Consider the following 18,036-nt stretch of genomic DNA (forward strand, 5'->3'; position numbering starts at 1 on the left):
AATGGCTTTTAATGTAGTAATTTAGCATTAGGGATGATATTTAATTTCCCATAATTCATCACGAATGGCTGAGTCCGTGACGTTGTTTGGTATCCTAGGGAGGGGATAGGAAGAAAGTGGCAAACATCTAAAGCATAGGGATAAGCGTCAAATTTTCGCAGGTAAATACATTTTAATGTAATTTCCTTTTAGTCCGTGAACCATTCATTGCGGGGTGTTTGTTAGTGTATCACTCTGTAGCATGAATCGTGTTAACCTTGTAAGGAAAATGGGTAATATAAACTGTCGACAGTGAGCTGGTTAACGTTATCTGCTAGCTCCCCTAGCTAAGCTATGAGCCAAATTGCTGTTAGCTAGCAAAGCTATACATGTGCAGAGAAATAAAAGATAGTTGAATTTTGCTATCTAATGCTCGCATAAAAAGACAAAAAGGGTCCTGTTTGTGACACAAGTTGAAGAAATGCTGATAACGATAGTCGTTTTATTCAATGTTAAAATAACCTTACACGCAACACTAATACGTTTTGATATCTATTTGTAATTAGCAGGAAGCTAGCGACACATCTGAGGCTAGTAATGCTATGATATAAGATGTACTCTACACTAACATCAGGATATTATAAACTAATGCATTATTACACAGTACGCTAACTAATGTTATACTGGTAACAGCCTCGGTACCGTGACATTAAGGTAGGTTAACGTAAGTGTATTGTCAGTTAACGGGGTAAACTTGGCGTGTTTATCGGGCCACCCGTGTGTTTGTAAACGCTAGCTAGTCATGTCTAATATGGCAAAGTTAGATGGCATTGTCAAGTGAGAGTGACATCTTTCATATGTTACTTGTTACTTTTTCTAAAAATAGCTGGGGGAGTTTTAATCGATGGGAAATCATCAATCATGTCAGTTATATTAGCTGAGTTTAGCCGCTAACGTTACTGTCGCGTGACTTCTGTCATTGAAATAAGAAAGTTCTAGATTTCGGTAACGTGAGTTTCTCCTAAACGGGGCACGTTTGTGCTGTCATTCATGGTTTACTAGGGAGCAATCCGTGTTTCAACAGTGAAATAATTAAATTTGATTGACTCAGGAAGATATTTTTCATTGGCATTTACCGATTTGAGTTGGCGCTGGTAACTGTTTCTCTCAGAATAGGCCTCCAGCTTTTTTAACAAGGCACTGGGTCTCTTTATTTTGTGTGTATGGTGTTCACGTGGGCCAGTGCTGCGTTAGATCTGCTATGTCGAGGACAGTCCAAACCTCTCGAATCATTTGGGACAGGTTTGTTTACTGAGGAAGCAGCTTTCAGTTTTATTTTTACATCACATGTCTGGAACAGGCTCTCAGAAAATATGAAGTCTGCTTCAACTCTTAATTATTTTAAATTTAGACTTGGGTTGCTGTGGTTTTAAATTTTCATGATTTAATAATAATTTCTCAGAAAAGATGGTTTCGTGTTATGCGATATAAAACTAGTACTGTTATCAAATGCAGTTACCTTTAAATTATTTTTTTTTTTGGTTTAACAAACACTTCATTAGAATTGGAACTAGTTTTTAACTTAAGTATGAGTAAAAAATCTCCCTTTTAAAAATAAAACATAAAGGTGAGATTCTCTGTCCCTTTACATCCTTTTCAATACTATAGATAAGCAGATGCACACAGTATGATAACTGTCAATGTTCATACCATGCTATACCTTGAAACCAGTATATCACTGCAACCTTTATTAAGATATTTCCATTTGGTCACGGGGGGGCTGGAGCCCATTTCAGCTGACATTGGGTTGCATTGATAATATTGGATTGTTGATCACTGTGTATATGTAGGTCCACATCGATGTATCGTTAAATCCCTACTTATTTATAATAATTATCAAATTTGTATTTCAGGCTGTAACGTCAACAGCTTGAGTGTGCAGTCCTCCTTGCCAAGGAAGGAGAGGCGCCAGGGACCATGAGTGACAATGGCCCTCATACAGAGGCGCCGATGTACTTTGAGGTGGAGGTGGATCCCCTGGGGCATGACGATGAAGAAGAAGAAGAGGACAAGATCCACTTTGACAAAGATGATGATCTGATTGCTGAGCCTTCGTCGTCCTCTGGTCGGGTGTACGACCGAACCACAGTGCTAATTGAGCGGGACCCTATCCGGCTAGATGAGGAGGGTGAAGAGGAGGGTCATTGTGGAGGGGATGAAGATGGGGTCACCTTCTTAACCGAAGGGGAAGGAGATGGTGATGAGGAGGATGGCTCTTTGGCCTTCATGACCGACCCTGACGGCATGTCACAGGGTTATGTGCACCACACTATTTCTCCAGACCAGATCCAGTTCACTATAAATCCAGGCTCCACCCCGATGCCACGCAACATAGAGGGGGCCACCCTCACCCTGCACTCTGAGTGCCCAGAGACCAAGCAGAGAGAGGTAAGCCTAAAAGGGTGCATCTCCTCCAAAATGTACTGATAAAATGTATATGTGCTTGATGGGTTACCAAGGGAATTTCTTTTGTCATGTTCTCAAAAATATATATATTACTCTGAATGTTTAGTCTGAACGCAGGTGCACAATGATTTTGATAAGAAGCTACTTTTTGTATCAAGGTTTTGTGCTTCTATTCAGTAACATGGCGTAAATACATTTTCACACCAGGTACAACACAGGTGAGGTTAGAGTGTGGTCAGCTCTCATTGTTGAAATATTGTTTGGTTTTGTTTGGTTAGTGATGAAGTAATCACTTGGTTTTGTTTATGTAATGCTTGGTTTGGTTTAATTATTGTTGAAGTTATTGCTTGGTTTGGTTGGTGGAGGCCTTTCCAGTCATTCCAGCTAATTTCTCAACAGACCAGCAGATGGTTTAATGATTAAACCTGTCCAAAACTGAGATGCGTAATGTAACAATTAGGGCTGTCAGTGTTGGCACGTTAATCGCAATGCAATGAAAGTTCATACATAATGTTTATTTTTGTTGTTGTTGTGTTGCGGGTGATCCCTGCTGACATTTCGGTCTTTAAGAGGCTGTGCTGAGCTCAGTTTTACTGGTAGAGTGATGATACTGGTATGAAACTAGAAGACCTAAGGAAAGTGTATTCTGTGGGTCTAAATAACGCTCCAAAGTTAGGCTACCTTTTGGCAAGGGCAAATGACATGGACATTTCACAGGGGCCCCTTAACCTCTCACCTCAAGATGCATAAATGAAAATTGTGGTGAGTCTCCCCATGAGTCTCCCCTTTATAGACACGCCCACTTTATGCTAGTCCGTTGCATTTTTTACATGCATTATAAATATGTTATATTCGCCCATTGTATTTGAATATTTTTGCACACTGGGATTCCTAAACAGTCTTGAAATTGCTACCACCTACAATCTGAGCTGAATAGGTGGCAACTTACTGCACACTAGTCATTGAGTGATTCCCAATCAAGACAATCTGATAAGAATTCCTTCACCTTGTCAATATGGGCTTCAAAACGTTTTGAAATGCAAAATAATGTTATTGTAAACATGTGTTAAAAAATACAATTGATCACAACTAAATATTAGAATTCAGCAATTAATTGCAATTTAAAAAATTAATTATTCAACAATCCTAGTAACAGTATAAAAAATGTCATTATTTCCATGTATTTCTTTGGTTAAATGCAATGTACAGTTGCAAATATGTTAACATGCTGGAAGGTCTTTTAAAATTAGCTTCCCCAGCAGCTTGATGGTTGTTCAATTGGGTTAGGTAGAAGTTACCAACTGAATCTAGCAGAGACTTCAGCTTATGTCTGTTGGTGGTGTCACCTCGCTAACAGAGGAATTTTTACCCAGTGCTTGCCTTGGGCTTAGCACACTCACAACACACCTCTTCTCTGTGTTCATGTGGTTAATATGCCATATTTTGACATCTATCCCAGTCTAATCAGTGGAAAAAGACTGAAATAACGTGATAGCGAGTATTCACTGGTAAAGCAGCTGGTCTTTGTAGAACAAGAGGTAGGGTGCTGAAGGACAACAGCAGGGAACGGCTCAGTTTTATGTTAAGTCAGTTGTTTCAAATGTCAGATGATGCACATTATATTCCTATCAAGGAAATGCAGCTTTCATTTCTTGTGCCAAACACTTGGAACGAGAGGTTGTTAATTATTGACCAGTTGCTTCAACATCTACAATAATGAAGTCCTGAGAGGACAGTGATAAATCCATTTGTGGTGTTACAAAGAAATTTTACAGTTTGTATAGGAGGCACAGAAGCATAGAAGATTTTGTTTTTTTATATCATGCATGACATTTACTGCCATCTTAATAGACCTAAGCAATATACTCTTCTTTTCTTTTTGTTGGTTTTAAATGTGGGTTTAATTCTGTAAGACTGTATTTTATTTTGTGAATAATAGCACTAGCATCATTAGATGGGTGGAGTGCTAAAGTGGGTGCAGTTTTTTTCTCTAATGTTATTAATACAGAGACCCCAAGGGAGAAATTCCTCTCCAGTGCGTTTTTTTAATCTTGACTTTCTAATGACAAAGCCAATATTGGTTTGATCAACAACAACGTTTGAGACAAAATATTGTGGATTGTGGATTTTAGGCATTACAATTTTTTTTTGAGGATTTTGAAAACACTGAGAAAATTATTTTAATTGTAGACCCCTATGCCATCCCAGGGAGAATGTCACTGAAGCTGTGAATGAATACACATTACTATAGACACTATACTATAGATTCTTTATTATTTAGATTTTCTGGAGATTTTGTGTTACTTTTTTGTCGTTAAGTGAGAAGAAACTGCACCAGTAGTTAACATTTCCTGGAACAACAAAATGGTGCAACTCTTTTCTGATGGTACTGAGTCACAAGAAAATGACAGACAATTCTTGGTGATGTATCACTTCCCTTTTTTAGTGAAAATTATTTGTTGACATGAAGTCGAGTGTATGGGTTGTCTTTTTGAAGTTATGCACCCGTAAGGCTTTTTAATCCACCAGAAAAATGTCACTAACCGACAAAATGTGAAACATGATACTATGGGTGGAGGTTGGCTAGTATTTGTGGGTGTTACTATTGTACGCCCAGCACAGTGTTTGTTTTATCTGATTGTCTTGATCGCCGTCATTGGCCTTCCATTGTAAGTTGGTATTCATCTGCATTGTTTTGACGTTACAGCTTAGTTTTTATGACACTGGAATGATGATTGCCATTCTTTGAGAAGCATTATTTTTGATTTAGTCCATGAAAGTGTACTTTCTGTCAGTGGAGTCTTTCCATGAAATCACAGCATGTAGTAAATTGTGCTGCTGATGTAAATATGAGGCCACTGTGATGTGGTGCAAATAATGCTACTAGTAATGCTATAGTAATACACAGAAAAAAATGTTCTAGCCAGTCTTTGAAAAGCATGGCAAGAATAGAGAACACCCAAGAAGAGTGGTTATTTCATTTGAATATATAGAATTTTTAATCTCCTGTTCAGCAAGTGTCAGAAAGAAACCTAATGGCTAGCAACGTCAAGCATTTAGTGATATTGTTATAAATACACTGACGTAACCATTTCATCTGGTGGTCTTTTTTCCACTATGCATGTGGGAGACCAAAGCATACAATGCTCGCTGACAATGATCGAACTGATGGTAGAGAAGAGTCACGATGGAGTGGGAGATGAATACAGTACTGAGCTACAAGTTTTAGCAGGCCACCTACAGTGGCTTTACATGGATGTTTGCCAGACAAATGATCTCTCCCACATCCTTAAAATCAAAAGGAATGGCTTTAAGATTACCCATCATTCAGATGAGTGTTTGTGAGTAAGGCTGAAAGGAAATTTAATCAGCTTTATATCAATCGCATTGTATGCACAACAGTTAAGCAGGTTTTGTCATTTTCTTAAGTTGTGTTGGAGAGTGTGTCCTGAAGTGAAGCATTGATACTGAAAGGATGAACATCATAGGGTCTCTGATGGGTCATTTTTCAAACTGACAAAGGCTGGGGATGTGTGCGATTAATTGATTAGGTGTTGGTTAGATATTTTCTTGCTAGACGGAACAAGAAAGGTGCTATTTGGCACATGGGACATCCACCTCTGTGTGTGTGTGTGTGTGTGTGTGTGTGTGTGTGTGTGTGTGTGTGTGTGTGTGTGTGTGTGTGTGTGTGTGTGTGTGTGTGTGTGTGTGTGTGTGAGAGAGAGAGATATCCCTTGAATCTGATGAGTGGAGATGAGTCTGAAATTGGGATGTAAAGACACAGTAAATAAATGTTGTTTGTGTTTTTATTAAGTGAGTTTTTGTCATGTTTTCTAAATGTATAATGGTCATAACAGTGCAAAGTGCCGCACATTTCAGCAGCATTTAAAATACAGTTTAGTCATTGAAAAATGTGATTAATGGTTTCAAATTGCTATTTAAAATATTTTTTTCAGTGTTTACCATAACAGATTGAATTGTGCTCGGTTTTGACTTTTAATTTTACGCTCTCTTAGTGTTTTTCTACTTTTACACAAGTCAGACAGTCGAAATTTAAACTTCAGTTTAAACGTCAGGAAAGGTTACATTAGAAACATCCCCAACAAAATTATCACTTGCACCTTAAGAACATCATAAAGAAAAAGTTTTTGCTTATGAAAAGATGTAACCCAATGCATCAGCCCTTGACTTAAAAGTGTTTTGTCATTTACAGTTTGACAGTTTTAATGAATTGTTTAAAGCAGTTTCATTTCGACATCAGGTCTGTCATTTCAAAAATGTTGCTTCAGTTGTCTTGCTTTCTTGGATGTTTTGCAGCACTTTTGGTCAAAGGTCTTGCATTACAAATATCCTGATCTCAGATGTCTTCAACAAAATGAAGATCTTATCGAAACGCTTTGTATAGTTGTTCATTACTTGGTGTAAAAATGAAAATAAAAATAAAACATTTTCTTTCACTTTCTATTTTTCTCACTTAGCTGGCTACTTAACAGAAAGCACTCAGCAACTACCTGATCCGTTACAGAAGTTTTTTCTTTTTTAATTTCATGTACCAGATATTTAAAAGGGTAGGGACAGTGATTTACAAGAATAATGTTCGCTGAGAAAAGGGATCCTTTTGTTGAGGTGGCCCACCACAAATATCATCCTCCTGACTTTGCGTTCAACACAGGACAGCATATTTTGAAGAGGAGAATGAGCTGCCTTTATTCACATTGCCCCAGGGCTTTAGTGTTTGAAGAGAACAGGAGACTGCCATACTGCAGTGGATATTGCTGCTGTGAAACAGAATTGGAGGGGATGTATTGCACGGGGGTTAGTCATCATTGCTGTCCTTTGTGCTCACCCGCTTCATGTGCTGACGGGTGGCTGAGTCATTGAGTTCAGGTCCCGTCTGAAAGGTCACACTGAGTCAGACTGTCACTTCATCTTACGGCCTTGCAGGTTATAACTGAGATGGATTAACAGTTTACTTTCTCTCTGGCTTTAAGAAATACAGGTTAAACTAATTTTTCAGAGTGGTAATGTCATATTTTTCCATGGTTTGAGCATGATTTTACACAGTCCAGTTGAATTTAGCCATGCTTAAGTGTTAATTTCCCTCTTCTTTTCTCTCTCTATCAGGTGAAGCGCTACCAGTGCATGTTCGAAGGCTGCACCAGGACGTACAGCACGGCAGGGAACCTGCGAACACACCAGAAGACACACCGGGGAGAGTACACATTTGTGTGCAATCAACAGGGCTGTGGAAAGGCCTTCCTCACCTCGTACAGCCTCAAAATCCATGTCCGTGTTCACACCAAGGAGAAGCCGTTTGAGTGTGATGTGCAAGGCTGCGAGAAGGCCTTCAACACATTATACAGGTAAGCCTTTACTTAGCTTTGTTGTGTTTCATTTTGCCTCACGTGCTGTTCAGTTCATCATCACCTCAGGTTCTGTCAAGGAACTGTAGTAAAAGCAATAAAGATTAGACTGTGTTAAGATAGCAGGTCAATAAACAGGCAGGTCCTGCCTAAACGTGGGTGGCCCAACTGATGTTTTCACAATACACACATGTCTAACACAAATAATACAATATAAAGATAGGCATGTGTGTGTGGTTAATTTTCTTCTACCCACAGTATTACAAAGCTCAAATTTAATCTAATTATCCAAAGAAGTACATTTATTTGGTCAGAGGTGAAACTAAACACAATCAGCACAAAATTACACAATGTAAAAACACTAGAAACAATCCATAAATGGAACAGTGGTTCAATTTATGGATTGAAAAAGGAATTTAAGGTTGCCTAAATTCTGTGGTTTTAATCTTACATTGCAATTTTCAGACCCCTTTTACTCAAGTAATGAATAAGTAAAGAGATGAGTGTGGTCATTAAATGCATTGTGTATCTTATTAAAAAAATAGGTAAAGCTGCCTCAGAAATGTCTAAGGGTCTGTTTTTGACAACACCAGGCCCAGTTACAGTTTTAGCCCATTCAAACCAATGCCAGGCATGTTTTGTATTTTGCATTTTCACTGTTCAGATGTTGCTGTATTTTGCTGTGATCTCAAGCAGTCCACATCCAAGCCCTCTCTGATCTGTATTGGTTCAGTTGCTATGACAACATGTTTGGGGCTTGGTGGAGCTGTGCCGCTGCCATCAACTCTTTGTCAGAAGCTGGTACGGCCAACCAGTGCCACACATGGCTGGATTCTCTTTTTAGTACCATCACTTTTCTCTCGCCATCTTCCTCGGTGCCGTTCTCTTCTCTGTAACCAGAATCAGTTGGTTGTTTCAGTCTTTTTTTTTTGTTTTTTTGTTGTTTTTGTTCTTTGTTTTTTTTGCCTGTGTATATTATGTTGTCATCCAAATGTGGAATAAACTGTCATTCCATATGCTTTTTACACATTTAAAAGAAGTGCAGCAGGAGTCAACATGCCATTTAATGCCACTGTGCTCAGTGTGTTTCTCTCTGCATGTCTCCCATTGTGGTTTAATGAAACACATATGATTGCCTCTGCAGACTAAAAGCACACCAGAGACTTCACACAGGCAAGACATTCAACTGTGAATCAGAGGGATGCACAAAGTACTTTACCACACTTAGCGACCTGAGGAAGCACATTCGCACACATACTGGGGAGAAGCCATTCCGGTGAGCATTTCCATTATCAGCAGGTTTAATCCAGCCTGAGTAGAAGATGAAGGACCTTTGATGCTTATAGTTAGTCACAGAAGGCACTCTTAGTCTGTTGCAGTGTTTGCTTGTTGACACAAATAAAATGTTCAGGGTTTTTATCATATAAATTGTTTTACTCATAGTGTTCAGTAGAAGCCCTAAATATAAATTCTGTCGATTTTCATCTGGCCTTCAACATGATTTATTTTTCTGTCTTTGCCTTCAGGTGTGATCACGATGGCTGTGGCAAAGCCTTTGCTGCAAGTCATCACCTAAAAACACATGTACGGACACACACAGGTAGGTATTACTGGTGTGTTTTATGTAACCTTAGTTTTTTAAGGGAAAGTCAAACAAGGGCATTTGCTTTACAGCTATACCTGATTTGCATTTTGCAAATTGCCTCCTACACACTTAATTTGAATAGCCCAAACAAAGATGTTTCCTGCAGCCAAGAACATTTTTATGTGATTTTGTTTAAACAGAAGTCTGTGTAGAAATGTAGTTAAAAGACCAGTAATTAAAAGTGTCCATACTGATTGGACAAATAACTTCCCTGAATATTGTTGGCTTTATTCCTGGACCTGATGGATAAGAAACTAAGTTTTTAAAATAAGCCCCAGAAGTACCTTTTTTCCCACTTGCTGATTTAATTTGTCTTCATCTACCTGTAAACTTCCATTTATTTTGAAATGTGCTTAAGTTACTTCACTTCATAAAGGTGATCCACTAGATCTTAGAAATTATGGACCAAATAAGAAGTTAATTTTTATTCAGTAATCAGTATAATACATTAATTATTTCGATGTTTTATCCCCATCACAGTTTGGTTTTGGTTCAAATTTTCAACTGCTAGTGCCCTTGACATCATTGTTTTCAGGCAATACAATGGTTTTATCCTCAAATGGAAATTTGAAATTAATAAATAGGAAGTTTCCAGATGGACAGCCCAAATGTTTGTATGCTTGTTCAGGGAGGGGAGTCCACTACTTAACAGTTACAGATATCACTCCTGTTCAATTCTTTATATGGTTGATTATCCCAAACTGTAGATCTGAAAATGTTGTAGATCAACAGTCCAGCGTCAATATCCTAAACTTAGCTAAAATCATGAAATGATATTTGTTGTGTCTGCAGTGGATCATTGTTACATTTCTTTGTAACGTTATCCATTCAAAGTTAAAAATAAGAGGGGACTTTTATCTCTGAAGTTAAAAGATTAAGGTGTAAAGATTAGCTCTCGCCTCTCAGTCTCCTTTCGTATTCTTCCCTCTCTGTCTGTGCTCATTCTATAGGGGAGAAGCCATTTAACTGTCCCAGTGACGGCTGTGAGAAGACTTTTAGCAGCCAGTACAGTCTGAAGAGTCACATCCGAGGCCACGACAAAGGACAGCCCTTCACAGTCACCCTCACCCATCCGCTCTCTGAAGTGAGTCAGAGTACAGTAACTTATTCACTCAATGTTCTCTTCTCCACGCACAGCCCGAGAGCAGCATGACACTTTTGTCCTCATCATTTTCACTTTATTAAAACGTGAATATAACACATGCTATGTTCCAAGACTCCAGTGGGCCTTTTGATGTTGAGGGCATTTTGTGTTATGCTCTCACACACATAACATGGCAAGTTTTGCTACTAGATGGGGAGCATTAATGAGGGCATTGTAAAGAGTGTGTCGGCCACACTCTACATTAAAGTCTGAATACCTGCATGATACTGACATATGCAAATGTCTCAGTTGGAGGGGTTCACATTATACATAAACTACAGTAAATCTGAATTTTATCATTTCAAAAAATATCTGTAGATTAAACTACTTGTATAAAAACAAAGTTTGCTTGTTCTGTTCAAAGGAATGATTATTTTTAATGTCACTAAGTGTGTCATTACCCACTTTGTGTGGTAAACTGTTCCTTTCAACTAAAAGGATTTTCAAATTAACATACAGTAGTTGCTGCATTCTCTCCAATTTCACTCCCCTGTCATGACTCAGCGTTTGATCCCACAGCAGTACAAAGTTTAATCAGGTCCAATTTATCTCTTAATTACAGGATGCAAATCACTCGCTGTGCCTCAGCGACTTGAGCCTCATCTCTACAGACTCAGAGCTACGAGAGAACATCCATAATGTAAGTCTGCCCTTTGCCTTAGCTTTATCAAACGGACAGTGGATTGAAAATGTTTAGCATTGATCAAGATAGTCAGTAAAGATTCCAAATAACAGGCATCTCTTTTGACACCTAAGATAAATTGTAACTGTAAAAGGAATTTAGAGTTTCATAGATGCTACAGCAAATCTCTTCCCTCTGACTTAACCACCCTTTCCACCGTAGCTATCCTGACCAAAAATAGGTTATATGTAATAAGTCAGGGTATTTTGTCTGAAATAAGTTTCTTATTTATGTGCCATTGTCGAGAAGTCTGTTTTATCACTTGCTAAAAGAACATATACACACTTTCTGTATTTAAATATGTGTAGATAGGTGCATATTTTTATATGTGCGTATTCTTCATGTCTGTTTTTGTGAATACATACGTATGCATGTTTATTTGTGTATATACAGCACAATTTTGTTCTAGGTAAACTATTTTGTGATTTAAATTGTAATTAAAGTTTAATGTCTTAATTAATTTATTATGTACTTTTCTGTTTATATTAATTAATTAATTAACTATTATCACAGTTGTTAGCTTTATTATATTTTTGTATTCACATTCTTTTAATTTATGTAGTTAAGTCATTTAATGCATTTATTAAGTTTTAATTTGATTACAGGCTCAAAATTTGGACCTCAGCAATGTGACCCCAGTGAAAATCTTTGAGCTCATGTTCCAGAGTCCTGAAAATAGTGTCAGCCAAGATGATGTCCATCCCAATGGTCAGTGCATTTCAATACCTGTCAGTTTGAATTGAACTGAATGTTTTCGTTCACTGATGGAGGTTTTTTTTCCTTCCTCAGAGAGCCTTCCTGAATCCTTCAGCATAGAGAGGTCTACCCAGTCAGTAGTGACTGATGGCTCGTCTCTCATCTCTTTCTCTCTCCATCCTTCCTGCTCATCCTCCTGCTCGCACACATCTACAGTCATGGAGGCTCCTCCCCAGATCAGTCAGACCTCTTCCTCACAGGCATCCACTCCTGCCTCTGTCACCGCTACTGTCAGCAACACTCAGCCTTCCCCTTTCATGCAACTAACTGGGCCTCAGCAGATCTCTGATGTGCCTGCTCAGGCTTCTGTCCAAGCACCAAACCATGTCACCCCCCAAAACTATGTGGCACTGCCACCCACATTCCTGCCGCCAGATAGCGCCACCCAGACCACTCCTGTACCACCAGCCATCTCCGCTCCTCTTCCAGTGGCTCCAGCACTGACCTCCACAGCGCCAGGCACTGCTGCTGTGTCTGTCATTGCAGGTACTGCAAAAGATGCTCTGGTAGCTGGGGCTCAACCCGTGCCTTTGGCCAACAACCCTGTCCCAAACCCCGGCCCTAGTTTGGCTCCCGCCCCTGCCACCATCACCATAGCTCCCACCCCAAACCTGCTGCAGCCCAGCCTGGTCATGTCTGACCAGAACCTCCAGTGGATCCTCAGCAGTGCTACCAACAGCCAGCAGAACCCAGAGCAAACAGTGAGTAATGCTTCCACACAGTGTTTGCACAGAAAATGGCAACTTGATTTATACTTGTCTTGATTTTGTGATGCATTAGTAAGTGAAAAAAACACGTTGCAAAAAAAAAATCATGATTACATTAAATTAAAATCAAGAATTTCTTTAATTTTGTCCTCTAATTGCATGTTAACATAGGAGGATTAGCAAAGAGCCAGCCATTCACTTACGTAAAACTTTTTAAAGTTTCTAATCACCTGAAACTAAGACTCTTTTTGTTTTCATTACCGTAGAATGAGCCACTTAAATCTATATATGTGGGGGGTCATCTTCCACAGAGTCTGCCATGTTGTTTTCCCAGAACGGACAAACTGACCACTGGATCTAGATAGAGCAATTCAGATTTTTGCATTAAGCTCTCCTTCAGTGTTAACACATTGAAGTTTCAGTTGGTTGCAGTCTGCAGCCTTACTACTAGATGCCACTTAATCCTTCACACCAGACCTTTAACATATAAATATGTAAAGTAAAACATTTTGAATAGCTATGTCCATTGTAAGCACTGACTGTGTTCGCAGTGTTTGTTTTTTTAAATAATACTTTTAAATCAACACAAATACATCACAAACATCCCTTTGATTCGGGTAGAACCAGGTGAGAACCAATCTGATAACCTCATAACAGCAGCGGGTCCCCTGTTGTGTTTGTTTTTTCACAGCCACAAGGAGGTCCAAAAGTGGAAAAAGTTTTCTTCACTACAGCCATACCAGTGGGAGGAAATGCTGGTAAGTTAATGAGCATATATTATTATGTATTTTTCTGTCATGGTTTGGCTGTTGGCCAACAGGCTGTAATGAAATCATTAATTTGTCTTGACACCCAGTGCAGTACTTAGCTTTAATAGGATTCATTAAATAGTAGATTGGTGTCCAGAGAGCTCCACTAAGGTACTGTCACAATGGTTTTATTACTCAAATGAGAGTTCCAAGACACTGACGCTCAATTAATGCATAGTGCACAGTTAAAACTTAATCCCATTATAATATTTAAAAAAGAAAATGGCAAGTGAAGGCACAGGAGCAATAACAGTCAAAACATTCAACAGAAAAGAGGAGAGTAAGAACTGTCAACTTATTGATTAATCGACCTCTTCTGTTCTGCATTTATATTATCCTTATTATCCTCCTCAAGAATCTTGACAAGGTATCTCTCAATTTTTAATTTCTTAAAAGTTAACTCTTCGAAGGCTGTGAAGGAGTGCAGTGTCATCCACTTTAAAAGTTGATGTACCTGTGAGGAGAAAAGTTATCTCTAAGTCATATTTACTATATAGATTTTTACTTGTTGACCAAGAGGTCAGTCAGAACAGGTAGCATTTACTCTGTTCTCTACTCACTAATGAATGACTTCTTCTTACCAAGCAGCTAGTAATTTTTCATCTTATTTGTTTCCTCTTGATAGGCTTTGCAGGGCATTTAGACAGCAAATATGTTTTGTGGTTCTTCTTTTCAGTGAACTTCTGATTGTGTGTTTGTTTTCAGGCAACTCGGTCCAGCAGATCGGCCTCAGTCTGCCTGTCATCATCATCAAACAGGAGGAATCCTGCCAGTGCCAGTGTGCCTGCAGGGACTCGGCTAAAGAGAAGAGTTCAAAGAGTGCCTCCTCCACTGTTTCAGCCCCAGCACAGACACAACCACCTGAGCCCCCGCCTCCCCCGCTGCCACAACCCCCAGAGCCTCCACAGCATCCAACCGCCTCATCTTCCTCATGCTGCCTCTCTGAGTCTTCCTCCAAGGTGGGTGAGGTGGCCCCCTCTTCTTCTTCTTCCTCTTCCTCCTCCACAGCTCAGACTTTCTCCACGATAGTGAGCAGCACTGCCACAAACCCTCCTTCGTCTGGCACGTTAGCCAACATGGATGTCTCGGACTTCCTGTCCCTGCAGAGCCCCGAGACAGCTGCCAACATTGAGGCTCTGCTGCTGGTCGCCGATGATTTCAACATGGCCACTGATGGCAATCCTTAGAAGAGCTGCCTTCTGAGTCTGGCACCATGTGTTCGTCTGTTGCACCCACTTATGCACAGACATCTATTCCACCCACATCTCGAGTCATTCTCCACAGCGACGCCTCTTCTTTCTCCCTATATAGCGTGTGCATCAAACCCCCTGTACCTGCAGTGCATTCTGTTCTGTAAGGAACAGCATGCAACATATATATAGATATATATAGATAGATAGATATAGACACAAACTATGGATACTTTTTCTGTTGAAGCTCACCGCAGTAATTGAGTTTTAAAGAACAGGATTAGTTTGCGTTTTGAGGTTTAGCAAAGTCAGCGTATGCAGGGAAAAGGCAGTAGATCCTTTTGTTATGAACATAATCAAACTGTATATAATAACCCTTGATATCAGCTCTGAATTGATTGAATGAAACAAACGAGTGTCGTCCAAGCACTGATAACTTAAGTTCCATTTTCCTGGCTTGAAGGTCAAACACCTGAGCAGGAAAACAGAACTTGTCTGTATATCCTTGTACTGTACTACAGGTCCTAACAAATGTTTAAAGCTGGTATGCAACTGACCAGAATGCACTGTATAATAGAGGAAGTTCATTTTAACAAGCATTGCTCCCAGTAGAAATTTAAAGGGGTTTACCACGTAGCCCCTCATATGGCGGTCATACTATATGAAGTAATTTCTTCAGTGTTTTTGTTTTCTAGGAAGACTAGTGTAGTCCATAAAATGTGATAATTCTTTATACTTCTTTTGACAGTTATTTACTAATTGAGAAAAGAACCTGTGATCCGACCTGCCTGTCTTTAAGTGAAATTAATACATCAATAAGTTGCCTATAACTTAAACTAATTTAAAATTGTACATGTTAATTTATTTAAATGCCTGATTCTTTCATTATACTGGTAATAATATTATCTTCAAGATAGCAAAAAAATCTATTAATTTATTCCAATCACTTGTTGTATTTTTAAGTTGAGTTGTTTTTATGTTACTGAAATGTTTTTTTAATAACATAGTGGGGGAATGCTTGAGAAAAGAGGCACCTAGTAGACTGCACAGGGAAACAAATTATCCTGGAGGAAGTGCTTGTTTGCAAAAAATGTCCACAATGAAACAGTAAGGAACTACTGTCAACATCCCATGTTTTATAGGGTTGTGACCCTCTCAGGGATGCATCAAGTCATAACTGATCCTGGTTCCCTTAATTTGTTACTCTGACTTAAGTTTTTTTTTTCTCATCAGATGCCCCAACTTTGCAGTAGCCCTACGTTTTGCTGCACTCTTCCCTGTTTATTGCACACTAACTTGTAAAGCGAGTAATCCGACAGCTCGTTAGCTGAGGTGCAGCACCACTACAGATGTTTTTGTATACAACTGCTGTAAAGTAGCATTTAAAAGATGGTGTCCTGGCGACAGTGTAAATACATTTTAGTGTAAACATCTTTGAGAAACTTGTAGATTATTCTAGAATTTGTATTTTTGTATAGACTTTTGAATTACTAACTCTCAGAGTTTGGAGCTAATGTATACCCTCTATCCTTGCATCCTCTCCCCAGTCACATTTATGCAGAAGAGTTTTTGCTGTGTTTAGTTGAGTAGTTCTTCAGCCAGCTGGGCTTTTGTACAGTCCCCATAGTAACAAAATATATGTAACAAATAGCCTCCTGCTCAGAGTATAATTTAACAGTATTGTTTCACACGGGACACAATGCAATGATGATAGAACGAAGGCATTATGCCCTGTATACTAGAGTGTAGAGCTACTTGGCCTTACAACATAACTGCTCTATGAGCCTCCTTGCCTTGACAGTCTCTGCTTCAGACAGACTTGCCATCGACATGCCGACACGCTCATCTTCACTGAGTCTCAGGCAATCACTTCCAGCAGCAGATCATAATCAGGCTAAAGCAGTGAGACAAAACTTTATTGTTAACCTAGAATCTGTTTTCCAGCTATCTGTTTGCAAAGTAAGTGTTTATGCAGCCTATACAAGTGATGCGATTCTACATTTTTTTGATTGAGGTTTTGGGATCAAACCAAACCGGCATGCATGTAACATAAGTTGTCTGGCTTTTTTTTTTTGTCTATTTGCCAAAATTTAGGAGTTGAGCCTCAATTTACATGTGCCATGGTGGCAGATAGATTTGTTGTGAAAGGCTCCAGGCTCATTCTGTGCTCAAAACCATTCCATGTATGCAGTATAAGAATCAGGATTATCTCTACTTTCAAAAATGTTTTTAATTTACTCACCATTTCCCCGTTAAGGCACTGGGTGAGTGAAATTACTGCCAGGAGTCTCATACCATCAATGTTTATTCTCATACACGCATACAGTCAATGAACACAACTATGCAATTTTACATATGGCATTCAGATATTTAAACAGACAGAGACAAAGATTTATTCCTCCCTCCATTCAATTATATTCTGCCACAATTTAATAATATGAACTCCAGAGGCAAAACCTGCCTTTCCAGTGCATACAACGTTCAGCATGTTTCTTGAACTCCAGTTTATTTCATTTCATGTTTGAGTGGTGTGATTCTGGACTTTGTTATGTGTCCAAGTACTGTTCCCATGAATGTTGCACCACAGTGATCCTTTTACATGCTGTTTAAACCCCAATTGGATTTGTTTGAAGGAGTACTTCATGAATGAATGATTCTGTTTTAAGAATTATTTTTTGGTCAAGTGTATGCAGCTTTTTTTTTTTTCAAACACATTATGCGTAAACATGTTTCATTTTGGGCTCACTCCATAAATGTAATCATCTCAGCCTTTCATGTATTTGAATTTGACATGTGGATAATTTGTTGGTTCATTTTCACCACTGAAAGTTAAACTTAACAGCTGCAGTTTTCTTTTATTAATAAGCAGAGAAACTGTTTATGACTTGTGGCCCAGGTTTGTCTTTCTGAAGTTTACCTGAAAAGGTAACATCAGCATATCACTGATGGGGACATTTCATTGGAAGTAGATTGTTTCTTCAAATATAGCCAGAGTTTTTTTGGAAATTGAGATTAAGAATTTCCTAACCTATTTACAATTGGGCAATATTAAAATAGTAAACAAACCATCTGCTTCCAGGGGAATGTCCGAACACCCAAAGAGAGAGGAATTGTTAAGGATTTGTATTTTTAAAAAAGAATGTATAATGTGAAAGTGTTTTGCTTATGCTTGTTTCGTATAAAGTAACATGATAAATACATTTGGGAATTGAGAGCAATATAATACTAATAAAACCTTATCCTTGTCACTGAAATGCGTGTTACTCCTGCTTAATGAAGTCTTTTACAGTTCAAA

The 18,036-nt window shown here is 38.8% G+C and overlaps 1 protein-coding gene across 1 annotated transcript; it reads left to right on the forward strand.

Annotated features, from left to right (window-relative positions):
- The first annotated feature begins 80 nt into the window (after window positions 1-80).
- Window positions 81-17,995, forward strand: mtf1 (metal-regulatory transcription factor 1). The gene is made up of 11 exons (XM_042489748.2): window positions 81-161; window positions 1,893-2,427; window positions 7,570-7,808; window positions 8,953-9,084; window positions 9,335-9,408; window positions 10,404-10,537; window positions 11,160-11,237; window positions 11,885-11,987; window positions 12,069-12,736; window positions 13,434-13,500; window positions 14,257-17,995. The coding sequence occupies exons 2-11, from the start codon at window positions 1,957-1,959 to the stop codon at window positions 14,736-14,738; spliced, it is 2,448 nt and encodes an 815-aa protein (XP_042345682.1). The 5' UTR covers window positions 81-161; window positions 1,893-1,956; the 3' UTR covers window positions 14,739-17,995.
- The last annotated feature ends 41 nt before the right edge of the window (window positions 17,996-18,036 follow it).

The sequence above is a fragment of the Plectropomus leopardus genome, chromosome 11 (assembly GCF_026936395.1).
Source record: "Plectropomus leopardus strain MGB_pleo_1.0 chromosome 11, ASM2693639v1, whole genome shotgun sequence".
NCBI classification, from domain to species: domain Eukaryota; kingdom Metazoa; phylum Chordata; class Actinopteri; order Perciformes; family Serranidae; genus Plectropomus; species Plectropomus leopardus.